Genomic DNA, 20,093 nt, shown 5'->3' with positions numbered 1-20,093 from the left:
ACTTCCTAACAATTGTCTGATACGTGGCATGATATGAAAAGAGGAAAAGGAATGTGGAGCTCATGAAATAAAATTAAATGTAAAAGGGAAAACGTGTGATTACTCTGTTTCCTGCAAACCTACAGTTGGGCTGGGTGTGGGACCGCCTGCGGAGCGCAGAGTTCTAAGCGCAGTGTTGCTTTCAGTTCTGAAGCCTGCATCTGGAATACTGCGACCAGGTTCTGGAGGCCATGCTCAAAGAATGATATCTAGTCCTAGACATAAGACTAGAGTGCTGTCTGTTCTCATTGGAGGTCACATCTTAAGGATTACTTCAGGATCTACACATAGTAAGCACTGTCGTCGGCTACGGAAAGCATCTGAAGTGTTGCCATAGTGCTGTGTGGCCAGGCCTTGGGTTTTGTCTGCATATTTGGGGACCAGACTTTCCAGTCTTAAAACCACATCTTCAATGAGAGAAGACACATGAAAAAAGCAGAAGTGCGGGTGAGGGGCGGGTGATAAACATTAAAATACGAAGACGACATGAACTAGAAAAGACCAATGTTTCCATCAGAAAAGTCCCGCAAGAAACAACAACCACAATTCATGACTAAAAGGGAAACTCCAGGAAAACAAAAGCAATGCTTTTCACGCTAAAGATAGTTTTGCCCAAGAAAGCCCTAGAAATAACTGGGTATCGCAGCAACAAATGAATGAAGGAAGGTCCTGGAGAGGCTGGGAAGCAATGTGAAAGCCAGAACCCATGAAGAGGCGCTAAGAATCAGGAGCTGCCAGAGTGCAGGGCGAAGCTTGAAGGGGCAGGGAGGGGTGATGTGGTGGTACCCGTGTACTGCTGAAGGTGTTCCTTAAGCTAAACACTATCCCTGGTTACCCCCCACCCAGCGTACTCTGCCTCCTCCTCCTCTCGCACCTGCGGCTCCGCTTTCCATTCATGGATCTGGGCGTCCGGCTCGGGCAGAGTCCGCGGGCCTCGGGGTTGCTCCGGTGCTGAGGAGGATGGGGAGACCCTGCGCGTCAGGTTGTGGGGGTGGGCTTCACTCAGTCGCCGCTGGCACTCTGACCATCTCCCCAGCTGTCCTCGAGCTGATCTGACCGCGGGGCTCGCGCCGTTCCTTTCTGGCTCGCGCCTCCGCTCTGCCCACCTCCGTCTAGCTGCAGCTCACGCCGGCTTTTCACCCCGCCTCCGGAACTAGTGACACACTTGGTACCCGTTGGAACTCAACGGCCACCGTTGCCAATGCCAACCACCCCTCCTTCCTTCAACTCCCTCCTAGTGTCACCGCTTCGCTCCTTCCCGTCTCGCTTCGCAAGTGCATCAAGGGCCAGCACACTGAAGTGGAAGTGACGTTTCAACCGGCTCGGGTTGAACTCTGTGCTGGCCACGGTGCTGACACTAAAGTAGTTCTCTGTCGCTGCTCAGTACGTCACTTCCCTTGTCCTCCTCTTTTATAGCAGTTACGTATTAAGCCTGGTTGTACAGTTCAGCAGGAAAGAGTACGGATAGAGTACCCCCTCAAAAGTGTGAGCGTAGTCAGCGCAAACAGCTGTCGAAGTCACCCGCTGAGTTAAAACGAAGTACCGCACAATTTAGAGAGCGAGCTAAGACCTAGATGCCTTCCTTTCTTGATTGAGGTGAGGGAGGCAATCTTGTGCTATACGCAATAAACAGTGTTGCATTTTGATATTATTTACACTGTCGTAATGAAAATGGAACCTTCGTTTGATGATATCGGACCAACTATTTTTTTGCATTATTGCCCCAGCCAATCTGCTACTAACGAAGTTTGAAGCATGAAATGCTGGCATCCAACAAAAACTGTTAACTCCGGGTCAGACACAGATCTCGACAGTGAGTCTCGAGCCGGCTGAGTTTAACTAGTCGTGTATGCAGGTTTTGAGTTCCGCTTAACACATACGAAAACAAAATATTGGAACAATCACAGGCCAACAGGTTTATTTTTTGTTCACAGAACTCGTCTCACTCGCTGCTAGTCAGGCTCACATTTAAAGAATGAGTTAAGGTCTCACTGACATGGTGGTAAATGCCACACCTGGTCAGAAGGCCTAGAACCTGAACTGACTGCAAATGTGACTCCTTCAGAGATTTGAAATGAGCAGCTTCTGAGCGATGTAAAAGGTTTAGGAAACCATCCCTCCTCAGGGGGCTCCTCCTGCGTATCCATTAATTTTTAGGGAGGAGTTGTTTTAGATTCCTTATGTGCCGTCCACAACTTTTTTTGACCCATGAGACAAATTCAATGAGATTTTGGTGTTATTTTATTCGGTTTACAGTCATTTAGATTATCATCTTACCGATGTCTCTTTTCATGGTATCGCTAGTGTCAAAAGTTTCACTTCTACTTCTCGTTCCTACAATTTTGAAAAATGTAAGGGCCCTGCTAGCATACCGGAACAAATAAAGCAAGCACACATATCAACACACCTACAGATACATCTTTCAAAAAGCCCAAAATATGTAATGGGCACCCACGCACACAGGCCGACTGTCATTCATAACCCAATGCCGCAGGGGGCAGTTGGTGATTTGTATCAAAAGAGCATGGTGGTGCACACAGGAATAATATAAGTCAATAAGCGTAAAGGAGGTACCAGCGATGCATCCCAGAGGAGCACCGGGTGATGTGCAATGAGATGTGCTGTTGGTGATGCACAGTTAAGGGGCAAAACTGTTTGCATTATATAGGTATAGAGTGAAAAAGCACAGATAGATGGTAAGTAAGCAAAAACATTTTTTCTCCTTATGTGGACAATTTGATTTGTGTTGGCGATTTAAAGGGCCCTGAATTCTGAACAAAAACATGTGACTTCATTTGTTTTCAGATACAGTGCTCTGTTCAAATGCATGTCATATCTGCAGTTTATGGTTCACTGTAGTCACGAAGCATTCAATGCAATATTGCAGTGGCATGAGTGAAAGATAAGAATCTCGCTAAGTTTAACATCAGCCAATGCAATACCTGTCTGAAATTATTTCTCTGATGACGGGATACATCCTTCTAATCTAACAGAATGCTAATGAAAACGTAAGATGCATGACCAAAGAGCTGACCTCCATAGCGGAAGCATGGCGTTTGACATCCTCTCGCATTCAGCTTACTAACTCAGCACTTCCACAGAGAACACCCGTGTCACTTATTCCTATATTTTCAAATTGATTTACTATATGAATCCACACATAAAACAGTATAAGATGTAAGAACATACTCCAGTCTAAATGGCCAGGAAGAGTATGCATAAGGTGAATACACAGAATATTACCCCGTAACAGACTGAATACATACAGTCCTTCGGATATGGTTAAATGTATGAAAGTGACGTGAGTGCTTTTCCTGTGAGAGAGCATAGTTTAAATATTACATATTAGATGTGAAATGCTTATACTTAACAATGCTGCATACAAAACGATCGCAAAATATTATTCGCTTGAATGTATTCTTAACGCAATTATAAGTGAAACTGCTATTGTACACATATACTAATGTCGACTATAAGAAATAATTGTTTGCATTTACTAAGATTGCATTTGTTAGAATCCATAAGTCTTAAGTTAGCGTGAGTCGAAAACTTAGCTGTGTAACTCTCATATTAAAGCATATTTATCTGTTTCTCCAGTGTGCTGACTCGCAAAAGGCCATGACCCAGTATGTGTTCTTTTCTTTGTTTTATGTAACAAGTCATGCACCGTTCCCATCCGCTTGCTAGATGCTTTAGTATAAGTTTTGTACGTTTTGCAACAAATATGGAAACTTTCAATGACAATCGACCATGGAAAAGAGAACTTTTGACCTGAAGAACGTGCCAGAAAATGAAGTAACCCCGGATATGCCACCTACGAAAAACATCAATTATGAAGACCAATCAAAGTGTTATAAATTATCATAGGGTGACAAGTGCATTATTTAATGTATAATTTGATAGGTTAAAGATAGTGGGGTGAAGCAACTGTCCAATAGAATTTTGGGGGAAGGTATTACGAAAAGGGAATAAAAACCCATGACACAGAAGACTTGGGAGAACTAGGTAGGGAATGATATCAATTGCATCCAGAAACTCTGTCACTCTGTTTGATGACTTGAGACTTAATAAAACCACCCTCACCCTTAGATTGCCCCATTACACTTTCCTCCTTATGAGGGAAGTGTCCCCTGTTCCCTTAGACGAAATAGATTGACGGCGATCTAACTGATGTCCTGAAGACGAAGACTGATCCTGTATGCTGACTCATTCCGAGGAGGGTAATTATGACAATTGCTACTGTGATTTGTCTATATGCTTTTCCTTTCTTGGTACCAACTGCTGTATTTTTGGTTAAAGAGTTAGTTAGATGTTTTCCAAATTTATGTTCTAAATTGTTTTGCATGAAGTCCAACATGCTGATGCCAATTAGTGGTTAGATTAGATATTCACCTTGAAGACACATGAAAAAAGCAGAAGTGCGGGTGAGGGGCGGGTGATAAACATTAAAATACTAAATTGAAATATGTGGTGGTGATATATGTTGATAATATCATTGATATATTGCTTGACATATTGACCAGTTACCTCGTCTTAAGGTGTCTTAACACTGGGTCAAAAGATTCATCAGCCTAAATGAGTCCTAATGTGTATAAATTAACATAGAAGGACGTGTTAACACCTGTGACGTCTTTTCTTGAGCCGTGCGCATTTGTTTATTGATCTTTTTGTTCTTTGGGACTCTTACCATGATTCACCAGACCCCATTTCTGGATTAAGATGGATCATGTCAGTGCTGATCTGCTGGGAACAGTTGTGGAAGTAGGCTGAGAACTGTCAATTTCTTGTGTACTTTTCTTTAGGTTAGTCCTAAAAATCTTAAGTGGTTTTTAATCTTTAAAACGTTTTAAACTTGGGAATTGGTGGGGACAGAGTGTAGAGTAATGAAGGACAAATTCTTCATAGGCGGAGCGTGATAAATCATTCCAGAGCAAGGTTTAATGAGGGATCCACGGCAGGCAAAGAAGCGACTGAACAAGATGAAAGTCAGCCTCCAACTGCCCCACAACAGAATACAGAAACTTAACATAGGAGTTCTGTTAATGGAACGGAATGGAACTAACAGAGTTAAATACTAACAAAAGGTAAAAGAGAAAAGAGGCAATAAGCGCAGGCAAATACAAATAATACATTAATACAAATAAATAATAAATACCAATGCTACATCATCTTCCTCCTTCACAATGCAAAAGAAAAAAAAACAAATTAGCAATGAAAAGTAAATAACAGCTAAGCAAAGGTACATGCAAATAATACCTAAACACAGGCAAATACAAATAATACCTGAATGCATAATAAATAAATAAATACCTAAATAAAAGTAATACATACAAATGTAAAAATATAAATGCTGAAAATATATACTAATATAAGCAATAATCACTGTACTTAGACGGAAATTTAACAATTCTATGGCAGCGTGTATGCAGAGGTTCTACAGCTGGACCAACCGACGAGGATAAATCAGGAACCCCCAGTCCTTCCTGATGACGGGAAACGAGAACTTGATCCTTGGAATTACTTTGCATGGGATTCGTCTTGTCTTCTTTGTTGATAGGTCTGTCTATAAATGTGGCGCTAGAAGTAGCCTCCTCCTCACGTCCAGCATAGACTTGTTTAAAAATGTCAGCTTGTGAAGAAGAAATTGGAATAATAGAGTTTTTATTCCACCACTCCTTCCCCTCTAAAAGTACAGCAGTTTTAGAAACTCTTAAAACTTTTACAGGTAAAGAATATTTGGAAGTTCCTTTGGGCACTTTGCAAGGTTTTTTAATCAGGACATAGTCATTCACATTAACTATTATCTCACACATGTTTCTACAAGAATCATAATTACGTTTTTGAATAAGTTGTTTCTCAGAGACTTTCTTTTTCAACTCATTAATATCAATCTTCACATCCTTGTTAGGGATGGTCATCCATGATGGTGTTAATTTAGATCTAGATTCCCTCACTCAAAGTAATACAAACGGTGACAGACCTGTGGTGGAATGTGGTGTATTGAGATATGCCCACAGTTTTTCATTCAAATAGTCTTTTACATTGCAGTTGGTGGCAATGGTTGTTTGAATCCCCTCTTTAAGAATGTGATTAGCTCTCTCCACCATTCCATTAGAAGAAGGACTGTATAAAGCTACGCATTAATGTTTTATGTTGTATTTGACCAAGAAACCTTCTATTTTACTAGAAATGAATTGCACCCCATTGTCAGTGACAATGTTGAACGGTGGACCTTCTAAGTAAAACACAGATGACAGGAATGCAATAACAGATTCTGTGTCAGTATGTTCTACAAAGTCATAATATATCCATTTGGAAAAATAATCGATGGCAACAATCATGTATCTCATGTTCCTAGGTAAAGTGTTAAAAGGACCAGAAAAATCTACTGCGATACTCTCCTAAGCACCATTGGGAAACGGGATACTATGCAAGGGTTTAGTTTCGCATTTCCAGTGCTTGTCCGACACCACACAAGAGGTGCACTGATCAACAAAATCCGACACTTGTTTGTCAATACATGGCCACCAGTATTTTTCTTTTAACCTTCTGCAAGTGGCTGAAATGCCTAAATGCCCTTCATGAGCAGCCTTTATAAGCAATGGTCTTAAATCATAGGGAGGAATGCACAGAGGACCTCTCATGCACACCCCGTTCTCATACGATAACTCAGCAGCCAATTGACGATAGGTGTTGAGTTCCCCACAAAGTTTCTGATGTTTGGGCCAACCATGAGTAATATGAAATTTCACTTTAGACAAAATTGAATCTCTAGACATCGCAGAATTCCAATCCTGTTCAGAAAAAAGACCATCAGAGGATGAAGCTACCTCCAATACGCCAATGACACATTCAGTGTCCTCATACTCAGTATCAATCAAAGGTAAAGGCAACCTAGAAAGGCAGTCCGCCCTCACATTTTTCCCACCAGGAATGTATTTTACGTCTAGATTGAACTCTTGCAACTTGGACAACAGACTTACTAACCTTGAAGAGGCTTTACCTAGCCCATTCCCTTCCATTAAGAAAACAAGTGGCTTGTGATCAGTGTAGAGGGTACAAGCCATACCCCAAATGTAAGTCTTGAACTTATGTACAGCCCAGACACAGGCTAGAGCCTCCCTCTCAATGGTGCTGTAATTGACTTCAGTATCTGAGAGAGATCTAGATGCAAATGCGATAGAATGTTCACGACCATCCACCCACTGGCCAAAAACTGCCCCTAAGCCCTTCATGCTGGCATCCACCGCTATAAAGGATTTGGCTGACGATATAAATGGCTTTAAGGCCGGAGCAGATAGTACAAGTCTCTTAACAGCGTTAAAGGCTTCCATAACTTGTTCACTCCATTCAAACTTGCTGCCTTTTTTTAAGAGGTTTCTAAGGGGTTGCACTAACATAGCATAGCCATGTACGAATCTTGAGTAATATTCGCAAAGGCCCAAAAATGAGCGAAGCTCATCTTTGTTTGATGGGTAAGGTGCATTTAAGATAGCATCTAGGTTCCCCTGTTTAGGCTTAACACCATCAGCAGAAATTGAATGGCCTAAGTATTCTACGTTCTGAACCAAAAATTTACATTTGTCCTTTTTAATAGTAATCCCGTAGTCCCTGAGTATAGTAAACACTTTGTCTAACATAATAGTATGTTCTTATATGTTCTTGGTGTGTATTAGAATGTCGTCCTGAAATGCACATACATTATCAAAATCACTAAATAAAGAATCCATTAATTTCTGGAAAACGCTCGCTGCAGAGGCTAATCCGAAAGGAAGTCTGAGATACTTATAAGCTCCAAAAGGAGTCACAAAAGTAGTGAGTTCCTGAGAGTCTACACTAAGAGCAATCTGATGATATGCTGAATGCAAGTCAATAGTGGAGAAAAATTTAGAACTCCCCAAACTAGCAATCATCTCTTGTATACGAGGTAGGTGATGACAATCTACAATTATGTTTTTGTTTAATGATCTTAAGTCCACACATAGCCTTAAGTCCCTCCTTTTTTTTTTGTGAGAACAATGGGCGAAACCCACTCCGAGGAATCAGTGGGGGTAATGATGCCATCTTTGACTAGTCTCTCTAAAAGATCTTTGAGTTGCCCTCTGACAGAGATAGGGACAGGTCTCACTTTATGAGCAACAGAAATGGCTCCATGCTTAAGCCTAATGCAATGTTCAAAACCTTTTACTACCCCAATCACATCAGCAAATACTTCAGGGTATTTCATTGTAAAAGATTCTGAAATGTTGGTAATGGGCAGGCTGATTTCTGATACTTCTAAAGGCATTTCTCCTAAGACTATAGGATTGTCAAATCCAGGACGTAAAGTTATGCCTAATTTAGTAAGATCTTTCCACCCTATGATATTTCTACCATCCACAGCTACGTAAATCTTAGTCACTGTGCTCCTACCCAAGATAGATAATGTAGATGAAAAATATCCTAGAAGATTAATGTCATGGTTCCCAAAAGCCTTGGGACTAATATCAGCATCAATTAGTGTTTTCTTTGAGGGCCAATGTCTGCGGTAAGTGGTTTCTACAATGATGGTGATGGGTGAACCAGAATCAGCCATGGCAGAAATTTCAATAGAATCAATAACAACCTGACAAATGGGCCCCTTAATATTTCTAACAGTAGTAACATCCTCAGTTAGCACAACATTAGATAGAATATTTGTACAGTCATTTACACCACCATCCTCCACCTGATCACATTTGGAATATACATTACTGACTTTAACTCTGGCATTATAGTTAACAGGTTTGTAATTACGGTTATGTTGCCTACAGACAACCTGAAAGTGGACAATTTTCTGACATTTCAAGCATTTTTTCCCCAATGCTGGACACAATTGATTGTTGCTTAAATGATTGTGTGACCCACAACGGAAACATATCGGTACATTCTTACTAAATTTTGTAGTTCTCTCCTTTATATAATTAATATCAGAATCTGCTGTCATTTGGTTAACCGCTATGACTTCAACGTGTCCAGAAACTAGTTTGGAAGTAACAATGGATCTCTCAACGGCCTTAGCTATGTCTAATGTCTCCTCTAATGAGGGATTACGACAAGCTAACAACCATTCTTGAATCTTTTTTGAAGAACAATGAAACACAAACTGGTCACTAATATGTAAGTCCACTTGATTGCCAAAATCACATCTGGCAGCTAGCACACGTAAATTAGCCACATATTCGTCCAATGTCTCATCCACAGATTGCTTGTACATTGCAAAATTGAATCTCTCCAAAAGTACATTGTGTTAATCCGAGAACTGCTTCCCAATCCTTTCTTTCGCCTCAATATATGCGTTCCACGTTACATTATCACCACCACTTTCATCAGGTGGAGAGATCATGGGTAGGTTGTCAAAACACGTTGACCAGCCACACCAAGGTGATTAAAAAGTAGAGCTAATTTCCTTGATGGAGGAAAGTCATTGGCATCAATTGCCACTAAGTAATTCTCGAAAATTTGAATCCATTCTCTCCACTTAATGTCCGGTTTGCCACTCTTTGTTAAAAACGGTGGAGGTTGTACTACCAAATTATTGGATGCCATGATGAGACAGCAGAATAATGCAGGTAAAAATTTTGTGAAAATGCCAAAGTTTTTTTTTTTTTTCTTATTTAAATTTACTTTAGTTCAGATTATATTGTTAAAATATGGGATTGTGTATCAAATAAATGACACTTTCAATTTTCCGGCCTCCTTAAATCAAATATACACGTGGTGCACGTAATTTGGCAAATCAACTTCCTAGAAATGCACCGACGAGTCCGTATAATCAGGACGATTTTCCTTCTAAAATCCTCGCTAGGTGTAGGCGCGTCAGTATCCTAGGAGACCACCACAATGTTACGACGTCAGCAGGGTGAACGCGCTAGTATCCTGGGAAACAGCGCGTGACGACACGACGTCAGAAATGCTGAAGACAGGCGCTGCGCAAGCACGGCAGTTGGAGCTCGCGACAGGCGGCGCCTGTAAAATGTACACAAGTAAGTCTTATAATACGCATAAGAAGCAGATTTAACAAAAAGCGAAGCGCACACGTTACCGATCCCAATGGTTGTGGGTAAAGCCTTTACATATGCCGGTCGGTGGATCCCTGGACAGGCACCAACTCTGTTGTGAAACTGCTCCGCAAATTATCTTGAAATGCAGGGTTTTCTCCACCCCACTCCTTGTACCAAAATATGTAGAGTAATGAAGGACAAATTCTTCACAGGCGGAGCGTGATAAATCATTCCAGTGCAAGGTTTAATGAGGGATCCACGGCAGGCAAAGAAGCGACTGAACAAGATGAAAGTCAGCCTCCAACTGCCCCACAACAGAATACAGAACCTTAACATAGGAGTTCTGTTAATGGAACGGAATGGAACTAACAGAGTTAAATACTAACAAAAGGTAAAAGAGAAAAGAGGCAATAAGCACAGGCAAATACAAATAATACATGAATACAAATAAATAGAAAAGAAATAATAAATACCAATGCTACACAGAGCTAATAATATGTGCTAGGATCAGAGGGTGATACTTTATGCTTACTGGCTAACGCACGGATAATTTTTTTCATGATGTTTTTTTAGTGCAGAAACCTGGTTTTATTAGTGAGCTGACCTGTCTAAGCTTTGCAGGCTCATGGGTAGACATGTGAGAGACAGCCTGCCAGAAGAAGTCTACATCTATTTAAATGTCACCTTTTCAAAAAACAAACATGAACACAGACATCAGTTGTAACCACGGGTCAACTCTGGAACTTTAGTACACCTCGTACAGGCTCACAGAAGTGTTGGAATGCAGCCACGTATGGAAGAACAGTGCTGAGGCTCGTAATTCATCTCTCTCTGTGATGTAATCTCCCTGTTAAATTCCTTTCCTCCAGAGTCACGATTACCCTACAGTATAGTGTACTCGGGTGTGAAATAGGTATAGAACTCACAGAAGCTGTCCCTTTCGCTGTCAGGCAGTTCTTTTGAAGAATCTTTTTCCTTCACCTAGTTTGTTTTTTTCCTGTGAGCATCTTGAACATTTTCAGAGCCTATTCGAGAGGCCACGAGGGAAGCTGGTCCCAACCATGGGGGTTATGGTCGTTTGCCTTTGATGACCATGCTTGTTTTACTATGGCTGTACAAACTGGGCCAAGTACAACCTCATCAGCACTTGACTCTTGGTGGTAGTAATGGCGAGCAGTTTCAGGCTTCTCAGGGAGGTCAGAACTCAACAATCACAGAGAAGCACAATACACAATTGCTTAACCCAATGATTTAGTATTTTAATACACACAGAGCTAAATACTACACATCCAATAATTATTAGGTACAGTGTAGTGAACAGGGTACTTCTGGTAGCTGCATCCCAGTCAGCTTTCTTGTTCTTCACCGTTGATTTGCCATCTATTTTGCTTTATGCAGTACCCCTCTTTGCAGCAATAAATGTTTTAGTTGGAGTAGGTTCCAGGCACAGCTCTCCCAGTACTGCTGCATCACTCTTGCTCCTGTCTTCTCTTTGCTTTTCCCCTGTCTTTTGAGTGCCTTCTCCTTTCTTTTTCCCTCTTTCTCACTGCTTTCTCTTTGCTTTCCCCCATTTTTTGTGGGCCTTCTTACTTTTCGCTCATTTCACTTTTTCCTTGCTTTTTTAATCATTTTTTTGTGTGCCCTCTCCTTGCTTTTCCTTGTTTTCACTACTTTCGCCTTGCTTTTGCCCCGATTTTCCGTACTGCTTCCCCACGCAACTCCAGACCATCACCTCAATTTCAGAATTCTGTAGGGCCCTCAAAACCTGGCTTTTCAAATGAGCCTCCGGGATCTGCAAGTGCCTAGATGTCCTGTTAGGTGATGAGCCAAGAGAACCTATGGGAGCAGACAAAAAGATCCCTCTGACTCCACAGGTAACCTGGTGGATGGGGTGATGCACTATCTTTGTGGTAGACCCGTTCCGCTCCACTTTCCTGAACTTAATAGTAGACTTTTTCTTGTATGGTGAGCCGCCAATAGATTTCTTAGCTGGGACAGGAAATTGACCCGGCAGACCCCCATGTGGAGGGGACGGTGGCTGGAGCACACAGCATGGATGGAGGGATTTCGCCAATGGGACCTGATTGAGGATACAGTGTTGGGAGACATTTGGACAGGTACTCACATGCGCTTCTTTTCAGACATGCATGCCCATTTCTAGCTTTCTCATATCCAATGTCATAGGTTTGTGCAATTGAGGAATGCACTTAGACATTGCAAGACACACCTGACAGACTTACCTGAATATAGCCCCTTGGAAGCTAGACTATTGATGGGCAGCTTGGGTGGAGGTAGGATCTCCCAGCGTTATTGCTCCTTGGTATGCAGTGCTCTTCAGAAGCTGGACCAGCTCCGGTGGAGATGGGAGGTTTGGGCTGATGATTTAGATGACGTGGAATGGCGGATGGCATGCATGGCTTTTTGGGAGCTTGTCATTTCAGTGCGGTGCAGACTAACCCAGCTACACCTCTAGTATGCCGGTCTTCTGTCCCACCCTTGTTGCTCCCAATGCTCTTCTCCCAATGCTATTTTTTCACATGGTGTGGCATTGTTCGCAGATCACCCTGTATTGTAATCAAACAGATGGAACCTATCTCTAGGTCTCTAGGCCCTCGCTAGGGTCTTAGGCAGAACTGTTGTGCTGACAACAAAAAGGCTCTTCTGCGGCTTCTGAATGAGTTTGGAGGTGCGACTGAGCACTGGATGGTCTCGCAATGTGGATAGCTAAAAGAGACATTGAAAGACACTGGAAGGTGCTCCATGCACCTAGCCTGGTACTGTGGCGATCAGGCATGGACTGGTGCGCTAAACAGGAGAAACCGAGCTATGTTGCCAGAGGCTGTCCTCAAAAATGTTGTAAGGTTTGGGTTAAATGGTAGAACTATTATGGTTTGTCTTCTATGTGAGAGACTGCATCCGCAGGTGTCCCTGCTTCTTTCTAACTGCTGGGGTTTGGGGCAGGTGGGATAGCGGGGACTGATTGGAAAGCAACTGTTTTCTTCTTTTTTTATGACTGCTCAATTTGAAATAAAAAAAAAATGATTTGTTAAAAAGACAGGTAACCTGGAGTTCCTGTGGCCACTCATGGATGGATCATATCACAGCTACACTCCAGCCAGCATCTCAGTGCTAAGCTTTGCACAGGCCCCATTTCAGGGCACTAGACTCCTGGTGAAAATGGTTCAAGTTGGGCCTTAGTCTCTTTAGGCCCAATGGGTTACAGGTAAGCCTCAGTCTTTGGACGCCTCAGGGCAGTTGCCATGGTTTTTTGGGTATGGGAGCAAACCCGTGCTCCAAAATATGGACTTCTCAAAATTAACCTCATTCAGTTCTCCTAGTTTACTGGATCAGAGATGGTGTTAAACTTCAATTTCATGAGGCAGTGTGTCGCTGCATTAAGCCTCTCCCCCAAACATCAATTAGCAAAGGAAAAACAGCTCATTGAGTAATGAGGTCCACTCAATAACTTAGCTGTAGATCAATTTAAAATTTAAGTGATTTTATTACAAAAACTCAAACTAAGAGGTACAGAGTATATACCATACAAGCTGTCAATGCAAAGTTATGCAAATTCAAAAATTATTCTAAGTCCCAAACGAGCACAAACTCATTTGGGCAGCATCCTTAGGAGAAGAGGAAAGTCTTCTAAAATCCAGCTCACCCCTAGAATCAAGGGATTCTCATACACAAATCTTGCACAGTATATTAGAAATGCTACAAAACCATAGTGGTGAGCAAACATATAATTTCATTAGCAAATCAGATCACAAGACAAATGCAATTTCACATCAAAACCCCAGTTCTTAAAAAAATATTCAACATCCTCTATGCTAATGTCATTCAGAGATGTTCGAATAAATATGAAACATTAAACAATAAGACTTTCTGTCAGTGAATACACCCAGTGAAGAAACACATGGGATTGTTGCAATCTTACATCCTAACCATTTAAAAAAGTTATCCACAAGCAAAATAATACAGCAATGAAAATAAACTAATATGACCTCAGTTTGACTGCCTGCAATGGAGTCTGTGGGGAAAGGATGTACACAGGTTAGAGGAAGCGGGAGTGAACGGTAGAGAGGGTGCCCATCTTGTTTAAAATGGCTTTACAGAGAAATGTAGCATAACTAAAACATTCAAAAACACACTTCTGCATATCATAGGAATTGTGTTTCCAACTGAAAGTATGTTAATCCAATATGTATATGGAAAATCAAGTGTGAAGAATCATACTAATCGTCATTATTAATGTACAAAATATAAACCTGAAAAAACTCTCCCACATGGGTTACATTGGCACAGGATCATCCACGGCCATAGTTTGTTTGGTCACAACATCACAGACCCGACAGTGGCCACAGTATCACAGGTCAGCCATGCTTACAGTTCTTGTTGCAGCCGTACTGGTCAGCCAACATTCAATGCTTCCCACCTGGATCCTCAGATAGAAGAGCATGCCAACACTTGAGGCTCAAAGGTCCCTCTTCTCCATCCTCCTTCCTCTGGCAGCCTCCATGGTCACTGGGGTTTCGCTGCACTTGGGTCTTCCTGGACAGTCTCTCCTTCTGCAAAGGTAGCTGGCTCCTTCCCTTTTTTAGGAGACATACCTAAGGTCAGATAACTAGTTTCTTCCAGCAAAACAAGACTTAGGTTGTTCCCCCTCATGCATGGGAAGCTAGAGTCAGGTAGACATCAGGTTTGGTTGTGCAGCAGTCTGAGACTCTGCAGAGCACTCCCTTCCTTAGTCACAGGAAACTTAGAACTGGAACAAGTGGGTCAGTGGGTCCCACTTTCGAACTGTCAAAGCAGACAATAGATTTGGTTCCAATGTCTGCACTTATAGATGGTTCTCCTTTACAGGGTTCTTCCAATTCGGGAGCATCACTCTACACAAAGACTGTGCCTGGAGAGTAGCCTCCAAAAGACACCCCGTGCCCAGGACGTATTGATGGGGTCAAGGACAATACGTTTTTATGTTTATTTTGTCCTAGGGGCAAGTAGGCCCAGCCCCACTGCAGCACAAACCTTTTGGCTGCTAGTTTACAAGAAAGAGTAGAATTGTCTACAGTTGAGGTAATATTTGTGTCCACATGTTAATGCTATTCAAACTTGTAGTTATGGTTCATTAACGCAAAGCCTTTAATATTAGGGTGAGCAGTCCAAATAAATGTAAATAATGTTGTAAGCTCACACAGCACTGCTGACAGTGATTGCAGTAAAAAAATGTGTACGCACATGTTTGAAAAGTTTTATAATTTGAAGCTACGTATGATGCTCCCAGAATGCTCTTTGATTAGATGCAGATGTTGGCAGAAGCTTGTAAGCAACATCGATGATTCTTTGCTTTCAAAATAAAATGCTCATATTAAAGATGCAAGTAGGAAAAATATGTTTTGCTAAATTATTGTGAAATTTTGTGTACCATTTCTCTGAAAACTCATTTAGTAAATGTGTTGATGCATGCTAGAATTTCCTCAAAATATTCAAATGGAAAATCACTGCAACCATATTCAGCAGGAATATGGGAAACATGAAAATAAACAAGCGTTGGCACAGCCAACCGATCCAACATTGGTGGTCAGTCTTTTGGTTTTATCAATGCATGTCTTGTTTTGACATTGCTTTTGCAAAACATTATTGTTGTGGGAGCTGTCAGGCATGCACCATTCTAACAAACGCTCGCAAAAAGCAAAACATTTTTTGACCTCAATAAGCACATATTGCCACAGTAGCTCCTAGCACTGAACAAAGCTACTTTGTGTGCCAGTATGCTCCCTGTGGAAGAGCAAAATGCTATCACTCACAGTAAAGTCAGCCGTTAGATGGATAGTGACTGGCTCAATTCTTAAAGAAAGTCACAAAAATGCACCCATGATATATATGTTTGCATTAGTGCAGAGTTATGGCTTTCGTGAATTCACAAACATTTACAGAAGTAGACCATGAAATAGCACTCCTGGAAAATATTTGTAAACTGTATTTAAGCACAAGCAAATATGCATGTGTAGATTTGCTAATTCGAAAATCTGTTTAGCATTTACAAGTTCACTTTCCCTCCAAACACTTTTTCACAACCTTGGAAGAACTTCCACTCCTGTCCTTGTCAGGAGTACATTTTCAGCCTTTCTCAGTATGGGAGAAGTTTAGAAAAGAGCTGGTGAATATTCTTAAAATGTGCAAGTTAGCAGGCTTGCACGGTCTCGAATGCATTCCAGCCCTGGAACTACTGCTTACTGCTTCCTCCAGCCCCAGTATGCAGATCTGCGGAAACAGGGTAAAACAAGGACATTGTTAGTATTCAAGCCCTACTATAGTATTAGCCCTGGCATAATCAAAGAGGCTATTATCAGAGTTCTTATACAGTGAAATTGTTGCCATAATTTGTCGTCATGCTACATGGCATCAAAAGGACAAGTAGCTTATTTTACAGGACAAGTACATTTATGAAGCAACCTATCCCATGGACATGTAGATATTTTATTAAATTCCACACCCTTGCACCCCACCCCAGACCAGTTCTGAAAGTGCAGACAATGGATCAGAATCTACTGTCTGCATTAATTCCTATCACTCTCATTTCCATCATCTGACTTGACTGACAGTCCAGGACTTCCAGTGGTGCACACTGCCCTCAACAAAGGTGACACACTCTGGCTATGTCATGTAGGGAGCTTCCTGGCCCAGGGCTCCTGTAACTTGTATCTCTGCCAGTACAGGCAGTATCTCCAGGACAGGCATGGCCTTACCAGCATCATTCTCAGGTTCCCCCCTGTCAGAGCAGTTAACCCATGACCCACTGGTCCCCCCACTTTGGGTTGTATCTGCCTCCTAACCCTTATTTTCCTCTTGGGCCTCTAAACCCTAACCATAGGGCCAGTAGCCTCCGAGGTCTGCAGTGGGGCAACCAGGATGCTCTCTCACACTGGTCCCTTCCTGTAGTAGTTCACTTCTTTGGACTGTCTTTGAGCAAGCAGGGACATGCAGCTACCTTCCTCTGGGCAACTATCATCCTCCATTCTAATGAGATCATAGTCATAGGGCGGTAATACCCCCCTCCCATGGACATTCCTTACCTTACAGACCCCGCCGTCCTGGTACTGTTCTTGGGAGACCAGCCTTTTCACCATCAGGGTCTGGCTGGCACCAGTATCCCACAGAGTATTGATTTGGACCCCATTTACTCTGACTCTCTAGAAGTAGTTCCTAGAACTCTCCGGGATCATCAGCTTACCTACTTGGTCCGCCCCCCAACAAAGGACACTATGGCATACTCTCATCTGCTACACTAACCAGTCCTGTAGAGTGACCACTAGTGAGTGACTTCTGGGGCACAAGGAATTTCCCTTCTTGTGCCCTGATTGATTACAGTAAAAGCATCTGCCACTCTCAAAGGACTTCATCACCCCTGGGTTCCCACCTTTCTCACTGAAATGTTTTGGGACTCTTTTCTCTTTGTCAGAAGATGGTGCCCTAAGGATTTCTCATTTGTAACCTTCTGCTGGTGGCCTGTACCATCTTTCTTGTTTTCTCCTCTCAATACTATCTTTGACACTCTGGTGCTGAGCCAGAGGTCCGCCTCTTTCCCACACCCCCTGTGATCATTGAGCTTAGAATCAATCAGGCATTGACACAATTCTATAAAACAATGATAATGTACACCATTAAGAGATTACCAGGGATCACAGCTGTGACCCCTTTCCTATCCCTGTGACCCTAAGCACTGTGCTTGCGACACCTGGTCTGAGAGGAAAGTAACACACTTCCTAAACGTTATTTATTGTTGCAAGTGGAGGAGACCCCAGTAAAAATGGCATCTCTGGGCCCCAGCTGCCCCTTAGAACATGAAGAAAGCAATACATACAGTAAAGAGAAGGGAGAGCTACAGAGAGGGGGTGGAGAGGAGAGACTGAGTAAAAGGAGGGGGAAATAACAAAAGGAAGGACACTACTGAGAGACAGATGAAAGATTAAGTGATAGCCAGGGGTGTGTGTGTGTGTGAGAGAGATGGGAGTTTAGAAAGAATCAGAGACACATGGCAGAAGTGAAGAAGATATAATCAGATTTGAAAGGAAATGAGGCAGGGGAGAGCAGGTAGCGATAGACACATAGATAGTGACAAAGAGACAGCTGAGAGTCAGAGAGAGGGTGTAGGAAGTTGGCTCTGTATGTACTATTTCAAAGTAAGAAATAGCATGCACAGAGTCCAAGGGTTCCCCTTAGAGGTAAGATAGTGGCAAAAAGAGATAATTCTAATGCTCTATTTTGTGGTAGTGTGGTCGAGCAGTAGGCTTATCAGAGGGCAGTGTTAAGCATTTGTGGTACACACACAAGCAATAAATGAGGAACACACACTCAAAGACAATTCCAGGCCAATAGGTTTTTATATAGAAAAATATATTTTCTTAGTTTATTTTAAGAACCACAGGTTCAAGATTTACAAACAATACTTTAAATGAAAGGTATTTCACTCAGGTATCTTAGGAACTTTGAATCATCACAATAGCATGTACAGTTTTGGCAAATATGGCAATAAGCTATTTTAAAATTGGACACTGCAAAATTCAACAGTTCCTGGGGGAGGTAAGTATTTGTTAGTTTTTCAGGTAAGTAAAGCACTTACAGGGTTCAAAGTTGGGTCCAAGGTATCCCACCGTTGGGGGTTTAGGGCAACCCCAAAGTTACCATACCAGCAGCTCAGGGCCGGTCAGGTGCAGAGGTCAAAGTGGTGCCCAAAACGCATAGGCTTCAATGGAGAAGGGGGTGCCCCGGTTCCAGCCTGCCAGCAGGTAAGTACCTGCGACTTCGGAGGGCAGACCAGGAGGGTTTTGTAGGGCACCGGGGGGGACACAAGTCAGCACAAAAAGTACACCCTCAGCGGCACAGGGGTGGCCGGGTGCAGAGTGCAAACAGGCATCGGGTTTGCAATAGGTTTCAATGGGAGACCCAGGGGTCTCTTCAGTGATGCAGGCTGGCAAGGGGGGTGGGGGGCTCCTCGGTGTAGCCACCACCTGGGTAAGGGAGAGGGCCATCTGGGGGTCGCTCCTGCACTGGAGGTCGGATCCATCAGGTCCTGGGGGCTGCGGGTGCAGTGTGTTTCCCAGGCGTCGGGTTCTTTGAAGCAGGCAGTCGCGGTCAGGGGGAGCCTCCGGATTCCCTCTGCAGGCGTCGCTGGGGGGGATTCGAGGGGGTTCAACTCTGGCTACTCACAGGGTCGCAGTTGCCAGGGAGTCCTCCCTGTAGTGTTGGTTCTCCGCAGGTCGAGCCGGGGGCGTTGGGTGCAGAGTGGAAAGTCTCACGCTTCCGGCGGGAAACGTGTGGTCTTTAAAAGTTGCTTCTTTGTTGCAAAGTTGCAGTTTCTTTGGAACAGGACCGCTGTCCTCGGGAGTTCTTTGTCCTTTTAGATACAGGGTAGTCCTCTGAGGCTTCAGAGGTCGCTGGACCCTGGGGGCGCGTCGCTGTTGCAGTTTTTCTTGAAGTGGGGAGACAGGCCGGTAGGGCTGGGGCAAAAGCAGTTGGTGGCTCCGTCTTCTCTGCAGGGCTTTAGGTAAGCAGTCTTTCTTCGTCTTCAGGTTGCAGGAATGTATCTTCCTAGGTTCTGGGGGCCCCTAAATACTCAATTTAGGGGGGTGTTTAGGTCTGGGGAGGTTAGTAGCCAATGGCTACTAGCCCTGAGGGTGGCTACACCCTCTTTGTGCCTCCTCCCTGAGGGGAGGGGGGGCACATCCCTAATCCTATTGGGGGAATCCTCCATCTGCAAGATGGAGGATTTCTAAAAGTGAGAGTCACCTCAGCTCAGGACACCTTAGGGGTTGTCCTGACTGGCCAGTGACTCCTCCTTGTTTTTCTCATTATCTCCTCCGGCCTTGCTGCCAAAAGTGGGGCCGTGGCCAGAGGGGGCGGGCATCTCCACTAGCTTCACTGTGGTGCTGTAACAAAGGGGGTGAGCCTTTGAGGCTCACCGCCAGGTATTACAGTTCCTGCAGGGGGAGGTGAGAAGCACCTCCACCCAGTACAGGCTTTGTTACTAGC

General features: G+C 43.1%; 1 protein-coding gene across 1 annotated transcript in view; it reads right to left on the bottom strand.

The window, feature by feature from the left end:
• The window catches only part of LOC138284720 (protein argonaute-3), a 916,780-nt gene extending 915,440 nt beyond the window's left edge, over positions 1–1,340 (bottom strand). Inside the window, exon 1 of the mRNA XM_069223834.1 lies at positions 914–1,340. Coding sequence (XP_069079935.1) covers positions 914–932 — 19 coding nt within the window. The 5' untranslated portion in view covers positions 933–1,340. The remainder of the gene's footprint in view (positions 1–913) is intronic.
• Between the last annotated feature and the right edge of the window lie 18,753 nt (positions 1,341–20,093).

The sequence above is a fragment of the Pleurodeles waltl genome, chromosome 3_1, assembly GCF_031143425.1.
Source record: "Pleurodeles waltl isolate 20211129_DDA chromosome 3_1, aPleWal1.hap1.20221129, whole genome shotgun sequence".
NCBI lineage: Eukaryota > Metazoa > Chordata > Amphibia > Caudata > Salamandridae > Pleurodeles > Pleurodeles waltl.
The sequence above is the reverse complement of the archived record's forward strand: the minus strand, read 5'-3'. Positions and strand labels throughout refer to the sequence as shown.